Raw genomic sequence first — 12,234 nt, forward strand, 5'->3', positions numbered from 1 at the left:
TTTCCACGCTGCCTCTCACTCTCCACCTCCTGTGCCTCCCTTTCCTCAGCTGGGGCTCTCAGGCCAAGTGGTCCCTGAGGCCTCACATGCCATCTGTTTTCAACACACATCACTGTTTTCCTCTGCAAAGCGAAGCTTCTGTCATGCCCTATAGAATCAATACGGCAGCCCTGAGCCTATGACACAGGCGTTCACCGCTTCCAGCCACCAGGTATGCAAATTAGTACAAGAAAAATTATTGTTCATTAAAAAAAAAGATCTTTCCTAGGACTTTTGAAAAAACCAGAGAACATGCCCCTTAGGATATCTAACTATTTGTGAAGTATTTATTTTAGCATGATCCCCCTTTGAGGGGTGCAGTCAAGGTGCATTTCACCTTTCTACTAGACAGCACAAAGCAAAGGTGCACTGCGGTGAGCACAAAAGAATGAGGCCGCAGCTTATTGGAACTTGTAGCAAAACTGGGCAGAAACTGTAGCCCTAGGGAGCGAGGTAAAAAATCTCTCAGAGATCTGCAAAATCCAGGGGAGTTCCAGGCAACCTCAGAGAATCCGTGGCTACCTCTGCCACAGGATAAGAAGGGCAGGACCCAGGCAAGTCCAGATGGTGGGAAAGACAAAGGCCAATGTCAGTGAAGAAAATCCAGTGGAAAATAAGGTAGAGAAAGAGGAGAGCCGACCTCTGCGGGCTGCTGGTAACAGAGAACAGGCAGGAAGTGAGGTCCACGGTAATCTGCAGGGGAGGCTAAGAGACCCCACCTGGGAACCTGTGCTCTGAGAGGGCACGGGAATGAGGATTCCTGAGAAGTCAGGCGCCTGACGTCCTTTGGGGATTATTAGTGGTGCCTTCTGCCAGGAGGGCTGTGAAGTGTTAGGGATGTCAGCTCTCGGCATGGGACAGAAGAGACTGCCTATAAATGCTGGCTTGAGGCAGAGGTGCAGGTGGTGACAGCTAAGGGGTATGACTGACTCCCCCTGAATCCAGAGAGGAGTGGACAGTAAGCCATGTAGGACCACGGTTCCTGGGGGCTGGGTGGACTGAGGTGGAGCTATTAACCAGGCCTGGCAAGGAAGGCGAGGCCCGGGACGGCGCTAGCGCTGCTTCACTTCTTACAGCAGAGGAGGATTGCTCATTTTAAAGCTGTGCCGCCCATGTCCCAGCCACCGTTTTAGGTATTAACATGTTTAATCCTCACATCAGCCACGGAAAGTAGGTGTTGCCATCACCTCTACTGTACTGCTGAAAAAGGCAGAGAGCAATGAGGTCATGTGTTCAAGGTCACACAGCAAGGGCCCGGCAGGGCTAGAATTTGAACACAGGTAGGCTGGGCCCACCCCTCCCCTTAAGACTTCCCTTCAAGATGCAGACACCCTCCTGTCCACAGACTCCCAGGCCTGGGGGCGTCTGTGTCTTGTCCATCCTTGTGCCACCCTGCAGGGGCTCCTTACCGGCCCCACCTCAGCCCCCATGAACACCCAGGGGCAGTGCCAAGCCCAAAGCCCCTTCTCCCAGTGACTCCCATTCATATCAGATCAGCAGAGGGGCATCGAGACCCCATGTGGGCCCCTATAATAAATTTCCATTTATTAATTACATTTGAAAATATCAGAAGGAAAAATGTGGTACTTTTTCCTTTCATGCCAGACATACAAGTTTTTAAGAGGTTCAGTGTACTGCAGAAAGCAAGGTTTACTGTGACCTTTTTACACCTGCTCAAATGTTGCCTTTCTCCTATAAAACATGAGCCAGACCTCACTAACGCAAGAGGAAAAGAACAGGATGTCTGTGGAGCAATCGATTTCAATCCCATTTTGAATTAGGCGATTGTTGTTTTGCGGTATGTGTGGGGAACTCATGTTCTTTAACACTGTGTGACATTCCAGTCGGCCTGTCCCCTGGCTCCAGGTGCCTACAGGTCCTTTCTGAAGTGGATTCGGAGAGACTGTTTGCAGTGCACCCAGCATGAGATGCACTCCAAGAGTGAGCCGTGTGTGGAGAGAGGAAGTGGTGGAGAAGGAGGCCTGGTCCTCAGGGAGGGAACACAGCCAGCCCCGTCATTTTCTGATGGTGCTGGGGGTGGGTTTGATGAAGCTCTGGGCAGGAATGGTCACCAAGTGTGCGAGGAACCCAAGTGGAGGCTGTCATGGAGGAACTCATGCTGACCTGATTTACATGGTGGGCTTCAGCTTGGTTCGTTAAAAAAAAAGGCATACACATGAAAAAGCACAGCACAAAGCCTTCTAACAGGAGATAGAGACAGGCTTGGAGAAGGGACATAGATATTGTCCGGAAAAATCTAACTGCATGATGTGCATTCTGGAGTGTCTGCACACATTCCCCAAGGAGATGGGACAAGTATGTGGGCAGCAGCTGCTGAGGCTGTACATGGCGCTCACTGGGCTGGGCATTGCACTTGGCTCTCTATGCAGAGCCACAGAACTGCACTGAGCATAGGCTACTTGGTCAAGGTCACACCAGGCCATCTGGCTCCTGGGGCCTTGGCCCAGGCCACTGTGGCCTCGTTTACTCGCACAATGACCGAACATTCAGACGCTAGCCACACTGGGTACCTCCTGACTTGGGGCCGCTGTTGGAAAGTGACAGAGTGGTTCTCATCTGGGTGGAAAGTGAAATGCTGACCTCTGCTCTCTCGGGAATAATTTAGGAAATGCCAGGTGGTTAACAATAGATTACTGCCCAACAGATCAGAGTGCTTTTCCTTTTCTTATTGAGCCTCATTTATCCTTTTCCTCTTAGAAAAAACTCGCAAAACACAATTTTAAAAGAGCTAATAAAGTATCCACATTTTAAGAAGAAAAATCAAACAAATGAATAACAATCGAGTTCAACAGTGATTTTGCTTGGTATTGTGCTAAAGCATTTTTCGGGGAGGAAGCAACCACAACACTTTTCCTCTTTTTTTTTTTTTTATTTTTTTTTATTTGAGATGAAGTCTTACTCTATCGCCAGGCAGGAGTGCAGTGGTGCTATCTTGGCTCACTGCAACCTCCGCCTTCTGGGTTCAAGACATTCTCCTGCCTCAGCCTCCTGAGTAGCTGGGATTACAGGCACCTGCCACCATGCCCAGCTAATTTTTGTATTTTTAGTAGAGATGGGGTTCCCTATGTTGGCCAGGGTGGTCTCGAACTCCTGACCTCAGGTGATCCACCCACCTCTGCCTCCCAAAGTACTGAGATTACAGGCGTGAGCAACCGCGCCTGGCCTATTTTTCCTATTTTATAAGTGATCAGCTGATTTATGTTTTAGCATAATCACCTAAGACTATTTATTTTCATCGATGTATGTGCTGGCCGCTATGTAAAATTTGGCTGCGAAGACATGGTGCCAACTAGTGAGGGGCTTTTGGATGGGAGTCAAGCCTTGAGCAAAGATAACCTGAAGTTTTGGGTGTACTCATGAGAAAAACTCTCATCAGGCGACTGTCATTTGTTATCTGTAGCTAATCCCAGTACTTTTCTATTATGATTTATGTTTTGTAAAACATGTTTGCATGATTTCATTTGAAATTAAAATTTAACATATTTTGCTGGCCGTGTCTCCAAAGATTTCATATTATTCTGCAGCAAATATCCTGCCGGTTTGCTGTGAAGACAATTGAAGTTTTTTTGTTTCTTGCTTTGAGCTGGTATGAAACACCCCTTGACAGTTCTGGCTTGTGAAGGGAATAATTGTCTCATGTGAACTCAAGGTCATAAGAACTTTATCAGCTATCATTGTTCATCATAACTTGAACACCGCCACAAAAAAGAGATGGGCCAGTTTATGGATAATTGCAAAACTAGATGATCATCTCCATGTAAGCTGCCCATTTGCTTTAACAATTTGCTTGAAAAGTCTTTGCTAATGAGCCCTCCCTCACCTCTCTGTCACCAAATCTGAAAACATACCTGTATCTGCACCTGTTCTCTGCCTTCCCTCCTGTTCAGCAAGTGGGGAGGTGGTCTGGTCCCTTTTTGTTCTAGACCCCATTACCTTCTCAAGGACTGGGCTCCTGCCACACGCAGCCTCTTTCTTCTGTATTGTCACTTTCTCCTGCTTTACCAAATGATTCCAGCCCTTTGATTCAGATAGGCTTCTGTGTCTTTTATCTTAAAAGAAACCCTCTCTTGACCTCGCCTGTCTTCCCAGCTGCTGCCTGGCTCCTCAGCCTTCGTCCACAGCAAAACCACCAGAGAGCCTCATCTGCCCCCGCCACCTCCACCCGCTCACATCACATTCTCTCCACAACATCCTCCACCTGGGTCCTTATCAAGGTCACTGGTGACCTTGAACTGCCAAAGTCATTTTGCCTTAATGTCCGTCCTGACTTCCCATCAGTACTGCCCACTGCTTACGTCCCTTCCTTCTGCAACGGCTCTTCGTAGGGCCTCACACATCCAACTGTCCACCAGGCGTCTCCACTTAGATGCCTAAATAGCCATCTCCAACTCACCAGGAAAACAAAACCTTCTCAGACCTGCCTCCTCCCAACCTGTTTCTACCTCCTATGCGGAAATTCAGACCCAAACACTCAAAGTCATTCTTGATTGACCTATTTCCCCTCAGTACTCACATCCACATGCCAGCAGTCTAAATGTTTCCAAAATAAATCCCAACTCAGTCCACTTTTCTCCACCCCGATGATCACCTCCCACTGAGAGTTGTCTCCTTACTTTCCTCTGTGTTATTACAATAGTCACCAAAGTGGCTGCCCTCCTTCAACTCCTGCCTCCCCACAATCCATCTCTACCCACAGCCAGAGTGATCTGGATGAACACAATCAGATCTCATCACTCCACTGCTTAGAACCCTCTAAAGCTTCGTGTGTCAGGACACACCTGGCCTGTAAGGCCGATGATGAGATCCAGCCTCTGAGTGTCGCTGAGCTCTCTACAGCAGCCCTTCGCTGATACGTGTTAACCACATTTGCCTGCTTTCTGTTACAACTTCAGATTCATGGAATTCAACTGAAATTCAACCCAAAGGGAAACCCACCCATATTTGCCCCACATGTGATATTCTTAGAGAAAATTCTCAAGATGTTTGTTTCTAAGTTATTTTTCTCATTTTCCTTCTTAAACTGAAGAACCCTAAAATTAAATTTTAATTTTAATAGAATGTATTTGGTTCAAAAGTTATTTTACTACTACAGGAAAATAAACTTAAGACCCTCAAATAATTGAATTATGACACCAACAGGCTTTCTCAAAGATTCAATCTCAAAAAAGTACTGGATTGAGTAAAATAGTGTTTCGGTTACTATTAAAATACTTGATTTAGCTCTATTTGTATGTTTATAAACAACACAGATTCTTTTAAATAAAAGTCAGTTTTCTTCAAATGTACCAATGAAGCATATAAGTCAGAGGTTTGCCTTGATATCATTCTGAATGAGGATCATCAAAATATGAAACCAAGAACTACACAATTTAACAAGATAAGTAATATAAATATTTCCAAGCACTATGAAATAAATGTCACTAAAATTGTGCGCATATTAAAATTGAAAATAGCATTTTCAGAAGGAATATTGCATATTTAACATTAATTGCCTTATATAAGTCTGGGCTATATTAAAAAATAAAAGTATATATACAAATATATATATATATAAAAAATACTTTCATTTGAGATATGCATAGACATTTAAGACAACAGACTGTTAGGCTTAAAAAAACACCAGTAAAACTAACCCGCCTGAAAGTATTACCTCTGAAAGAGCATTGTAATTATATTATTTTAATGATAATTATGCTTTCTGATAATCATTTTTAAGTAACCTTAATTTATCTATATGAAAACATATGCATTCAAAGCAAACCATTTCTCAAGGTTTTTTAAATTAATGTTCATGATTTAGTTCCAAAAACAGTTTCACAAATTAGATGCTTTGGATTCCTTAGATAATACAGGTGGGAGTTGCCAATTGTTTCTGGATTTGGGGTTGAGTATAGGATGCCTCATCATCTGAGATTGTCATGAACAGGAGAAAGAAGACATGGGACTGATTAATACATCTTAATTTTGATTTCTTACTAGATTTTTTTTTTGAGGCGGAGTCTTGCTGTGTCACCAGGCTGGAGTGCAGTGGCAAGATCTTGGCTCACTACAGCCTCTGCCACCTGGGTTCAAGAGATTCTCCTGCCTCAGCCTCCCGAATAGCTGGGATTATAGGCACCATGTCCAGCTAATTTTTTGTATTTTTAGTACAGACAGGGTTTCACTATATTGGCCAGGCTGGTCTCGAACTCCCAACCTTGTGATCTGCCCACCTTGGCCTCCCAAAGTGCTGGGATTACAGGCATGAGCCACCACGCACGACCCCTCACTAGATGTTAAGAATAGCACTTTCCCCTAAATATATAAGATGTTTTATGATTACTTTTACGCAAACATGATAGGATAAATCTGAGAACTCAGATGTTTTTCTATAAATGTCTATATCTGAAGTTGAAAGGGAACACCACTCCTGATTTCAATCAGGACCATGTAGTTCTGGGTGATTTTGCCAGTGTTCACAGTATCAGTGAGAACTGGGAGGACACCTGCAGCTCCAGTTAGCTGCAGTTGTAGCTGGAGCATCTTCTGTCTACCCCTCCACCTATGACATCAACTTCTTGCTCACTCCAAGCCATCGGGTTAAAGATACAGGGCCAGATGCCCAGCCCCTTCTTCCAGCCGGTGTGCCACTTCTCACTTCTTCATTGTAGAAATTCTACAGCTATCACTGGCTCTATACTGGTATGCTTATAAGAGCAAAAATCATATTAAAAGATGAAAATAAAAGCCTTTTTAAAAAGCTATTCTTACTAGCCATCCCAATAGAGAGCCCACAGGACAACAGTGCTCTGTGGAGAAGGGGTGGGGAGAGCAGGTGTACGCAGGCCTTGCAGTCAGGGCAGGGCCTCTCTGTTTTACACACTGGTTTCTGCACAAGCCTCCCTTCAAAGGGAGGATTCTAAGAATGAAAGATGTCTCCAAACTGCCATGCCAGCCAATACCAACTTTGAAATACTGTTATTGATGAACACACACACACACACACACACACACACACACACACACGCTCTTCTGGTGCACTGTCACAAAAATGACTTTCTGAGAAACTTAACGAATACTTTTCCTTTGAAACACGCTTTATGAAAACGACCAAATATTTTAAAGAAATGTATATTCTGAAAATGAGAGAAAACTAATATTGATCTCATTCTTTTGCATAAGCAATACTGCCATCCAAATGATTAGGAAAAGCAGCCCTAAGTAATGCAGATATGAACCAAACTGCATTTTAATATGATAAAGTAAACATTCAGAAGTGATTCATGTTATCATTTTTTATAGAATGCATTATTTTTGCAATTGATCTGAAGCCTGTGCATCTTAAAAGCAAACTGAATTCTGTTGTTTCTATAATTCCCATGGAGGCAATTACCTACTCTAAATATTTTTCTCTACTCATGTAATCTCTACTGGTGTTATTTGGGAAACTGCTTAATTGTTAATTTAAGAATGCAGACAGGAAAAAAAGTACCATCAACATTTGTTAAAGGTACGCTGTCTTCCTGATTATCAGCCATCCCCATACATTCATAAAAGCATTTCTTCCAATCCCATTGTCATTAATATTTTTAACAAACACAAATATTTTGGCACAGAATAAGTATTCCTCTTAGGCATTTAGAAAGCTGAATTTCAAAGAAAGTTAATAATGAATTAGTATTAATATTGATTCTCAATAAGCAACCTTATTAAAAATGGTTCCATCTTTCACTCTTTAAAATACTTCAGCAAACATTTCTTACCTGGGAATATTCAAAGTCAGTGATAGGGGCTATGCTCTTGATGTAGTCTGATCGAAACTGGTTTTCAGGGTTGGCCAGCGGAACTGGAGGTATTATAGTACTCATCGCTGAAACAATTGTCTAAAATGAAATAAGAAAAAAATATGGATAAACATTTAGGCTCCACGTATGATAATCTACAATATGTAATTTCTGTCTACACAGTTTTAGAATGAAGTGCACTTGACCTTTCTAGTAAACAATCATTTTTAAAAGTACTTACCACGATAGCATCTTTAACATTTTTCCGAATGTCCAGAATTTTCTGCTTCTTTTCCCTGTATTGAAAGAGATTTGTTATTAGCTTAATTTACTCTTAGCACTGATTCCAATCAATTGAGTGGGATTTTAAATTTCCAGCTACAGCACTGACCTAGACTGGTTTCACTAGAGGTCAGTATCAACCTCCAGGACAACATCTGCAAAGATTTTATCTGGGAAAGGAAAGCAACCCCCTTTTCGAATTTGTACTCTAAAAAAACTTGAATGCACACAGTTTTAAATCTATGGCTTTAAACAACCATGCAGGTTACACAAAAACATGGCAAAATCACTATGGATACTGCATATAAATATAATGCCGCAGTTACACTTGTAAGTGTATTTTACCTAGGTCTATGCTACAGATAATATGTTGATAGTTATAAACTGAAAGATGCAAACAAATAATATTATATTGAAAAATATATTGAGATATTGGTTAAGTGTGCTCAGAGCAATACCAGTAATACAGATTAACACTCCAATAATTCCTATAAATCATATTGTGTTAAGCAAGTTTTTTTTTTTAACTAGATACTAGCGGAAGAAGGATTTGCCTAAATATACGAAATCCAACACCAAATATCTAATTTTTCCCTCCTTGAATGTCTACTCAATTATCAAATGAACTGTTTAGAGAAAGCACTTCTGGGACGTCTGGGAGAGAGACGAAGTTTGCATGCAGTTTGGAAGCAAAACCGAAATTGATCATTCTTACTCGGGATTAAACCCATTGACGTGCAGAATCCTCATCTGTTTGACGATCGTGCTTTTCCCAGACTCACCAGCCCCTGCAAACAAACAGAAAAGAATGCTGTGATCTGTGTCCGGATATCGCTGCGGTCTCTCACCACAATCCTCCTCGCCCAGCACGGGGATTTCCTACACGCGGGTTCCTGGCTGGAGGAGCTCGCCCGGGTCGCCGTCCGGGCTCTGCAGCCCGGTGGAGCGCACGACCTCAGCACGACCTCAGCCCGGCCCTGCCCTGCCCTCCCCTCCCGTCCCCTCCCAGCGCTCGCCGCTCCTGGCTGAGTGCTCCGGTGGGGCCGGGAGCCGCCACGTGCCCCCCGGCCTTACCCAGGAGCAGCAGGCGGTGGGTAGCCTTGTAAGCCAGGCGCTCTTTCTGCAACTGCTTCTCGATCTTTTTGTTGGCCTCGCGTCGTTCTTTTTCATCGACGCCCTGGTCTTCTGTCGTCTTGCTGTTGCCCAAACACCCCATGCCTGCCCGCTGGGATGGACGTCAGGCAGTTAGGAATGTGCGCAAAAAAGCAATAGAGAGTTGGAGACGTGTGCGGCTCCCGCGACGGCTCCTCTCTTCCCTGCTGCTGAAAGAGATGTTCTGGTCTCTCGGTGTTTTCCGATTCAGAGCAGGCGTTTCTTCACCCTCCCCCTGCCCACCGCTAACTCCCAACTAAATGGCTGTAAGGAAGACGCGCGGAGTAAAATGCCTTTTTAAAAGAGAATTGTTTTAAACTCTGCTGGATGAATACAGCATAATCAACGGAGACGGGGGGCGAGGGTGCCGGGCTCTGCTGGAGACAGCCGAGGTGACGCTGAGCCCTGGGTTCTCCCTGCGTCCCCGCGCCCGCACTCCCAGCCTCGCTCAGCCCCGCCCAGCGGGTCCCCGAGGGGGCGGCGCGCTCGGCTGGGTGTCGGGTCCCCGCCGGGGTGGTGACCAAGCCTGGCTTGGAGGACGGAGCTCACCGCCGAGGTCCCACAGGGTGACGATGGGCACCTGCTGGGCCAGCTCGCGCCCCGCTATGCCTCAGCCGTCGGACGTGCGCCCCCTCCCTGGTCCAGGCTCCCGGATTGGGGAAGGGAAAGGGAGGCTGGCTCTGGGGGCGGCCGGGCCGCTGGTCCGGAAGCTCTTGGAGAGGAACTACTGGCGCCGGAGGGGTAGGGGAGCTGACCTCCCACGGAGCTTGGCCGGCAGGGGCGCTTACACGCTGACCGACCTGGGTTCGGGGCCCGCAGCCCCTCCACCTCGCTGCGGCCGCGTGGCTCTCTCGCAACCCGAGCCAGGAGAGTGTGTCTGGGCGCGCGCCCAATGTCGGCTCGGACGCGTCCCTGCTCCTGGCGGGCGAGGACTCGCGCAGGATCATGCATATTCTAGCAGGGAGGAGGATCCCTCCGAGGCTCACCAGTCACACCGCCTTTGTTCCGCTCAGCTTCTAGACTATTCCAGCTCGCCCACGCCGCCGCCTCCCGAGCCTCCTGTCTTTACCTCCAGCCCCCGTTTCTCCTGTGCAGTGCTCCCGAGCTGCACTGCCACTTTTTCAGAAGGCACTGTGGCCTCGAACTTGGCGTTGTAGCAGAGGAAGGAACTAGGGTGCGAGACTAGCACCTGCCCTCCGTTACTGAGACCCCTCCAATAGGGCCGCAGCCTGCAGCGTGGTGTTTGCAGTGTAGGACTTGAGGGAAGGAGGACGGAAGAGGGGGCCGGGCCGAAGTCGTGGACGCCAGCGTGGGTGTGGAGAGGTCACTGTTCCCCTGTGCCGCTGTTCCGTCTTCTCCGTGCCTTTGCTCAGCCCTGTCGTCGAGTCCCTCCATTTTCCAAGAAACCCACACGGTCTTCTTCACCTTCGAGCTGGCCTTCTCCTTCACGAGAACAGCCCCCCGCCCGCCCCGGCCCCTCAGGCGCCGCTGCCCTGTGGACCTGTGCCCCTCACCCCGCGCACATTCCCCTCTCCACTCTTGCTTCAGCCTCTCCCGCTATTGGCTGGTTTCCCTCAAACAAGCGAACACATTCAACTCTGTGTCACTTGAACCCCACAACACTGTCCATCTCACGCCCCCTGTTAGTTCCACCAGTTTTCTTCCTGCCTACAACAGCCAAGAGTTGGAAATGTCGTCTGTCTCAGCCTGTATTCCCCTCAGCTGTTCCCATCTCAGCCCCTGGCAGCCTGGCTTCGGCCTTCACCCCATAGGGAAAATACTCTCATCAGGTCCTCCGGGGCCTGCCAGGGGCTAAGCCTCATCCATGAGTTATGGTCTTATATTGTCTTTGCCTCTCCATGGCGCCTGCTCTGACCCCTCCTGGAGACTGCATCGGGTTTCAGGCTGTCCTTCTGGCTGGCGCATCAGTCAGTGTTCCTCCACCCAGGGGGCCGAAGAGCCCTCCTCACAGCACAGCCTCTCAACCCACACGCGTGTTCCTGGCGGGCTGACTGCGTCCGCCATACACTGCCCACTCAGCTCTCACCACGCTGGCCACGGATCCCCAGCCCAACCCATCCGGCTGACCACGCCCCCAGACACGCCATCCTCACCGTGCCGCAGGTGTCTCGAATCACCTTGCCAAGGACTGAGCTCGTGCCCCGTGCCACCCTCACACTTTCTACCTGCCCCTCTTTCCCTCTTTCTCTGGATTAAGAGCCCCTAATTTTCCAAACCAGAACGGTGGGAGTCAAGCCAGACTCCATTCTCTTGCAAACCTCAACAGTTACTGCATCCCCTTGGGTCTGTTTCCTGAGTATCTGTCCTGTTCTTTCTGCAGCATCTGCCACTGCTGTGGTCTTAGATGACTAATTCAGAGCTGGGTTTCAGAGGCCTCCGGACAGTTTCACTGCCGCCTGTCTCATTTCAGTGCACCGTGCACAATGCTGCCACTGCGATAATAGAAATCCAGCCACATCACTGTCCCCATCATCTACAAACGCCGGGCCTGGTCCTTCTGGTGGGGTTGGTATAAACGCTCCCCTTCTAAGGGCTCACCCCATCCCTCCTAACACTCTCAGTTCCTGAACAGGCTGGTCCTAAATGTGCTGCTCGTGTCTTGGGAATACCTGGGTTCTCTCCTTTCCGGCCCAACCCCTAGTTATCCTTCCAGCCTCAAGCTAGGCCTCATGCCTCCCTCACTGGGGGTTAGGCATGCCTTCTCATGCTCAGAGGGAGCACCAGAGTCTCCACTGGTCTCACCCATCAACATCAACTTGCATTGCAATGGTTTGTTAACTGTGCCCTCAAAACTCCACTAGCCTGTGTGAGGGCCAAGGCTGAGTCTGTCCTTGTGCCTGCCACACCTATACCTGATTCAGTACCTGACCCAGAGGAGATGCTCTGGGAATATTTGTCAAGGGAATGAATGAAGTCACGAAAGACAAAGATAGGTCCAGATCAAAGTGTGAATTCT

General features: G+C 47.4%; 1 protein-coding gene across 2 annotated transcripts in view; it reads right to left on the minus strand.

Annotated features, from left to right (window-relative positions):
• GNAL (G protein subunit alpha L) overlaps positions 1–12,234 on the minus strand; it is a 194,435-nt gene that overhangs the window by 117,385 nt on the left and 64,816 nt on the right. The window contains exons 1-4 of one of the 2 annotated variants that reach the window (XM_017498486.2): positions 9,180–10,162; positions 8,821–8,893; positions 8,065–8,119; positions 7,803–7,922 (exon numbers count right to left, since the gene is read on the minus strand). In XM_017498486.2, coding sequence (XP_017353975.1) covers positions 7,803–7,922; positions 8,065–8,119; positions 8,821–8,893; positions 9,180–9,321 — 390 coding nt within the window. In that variant the 5' untranslated portion in view covers positions 9,322–10,162. Of the gene's footprint in view, positions 1–7,802; positions 7,923–8,064; positions 8,120–8,820; positions 8,894–9,179; positions 10,163–12,234 lie in introns of those variants that run through there. The other variant, XM_017498485.2, reaches the window with a different exon arrangement.

Source organism: Cebus imitator, unplaced genomic scaffold (assembly GCF_001604975.1).
Source record: "Cebus imitator isolate Cc_AM_T3 unplaced genomic scaffold, Cebus_imitator-1.0 Scaffold242, whole genome shotgun sequence".
Taxonomy (NCBI): Eukaryota; Metazoa; Chordata; class Mammalia; order Primates; family Cebidae; genus Cebus; species Cebus imitator.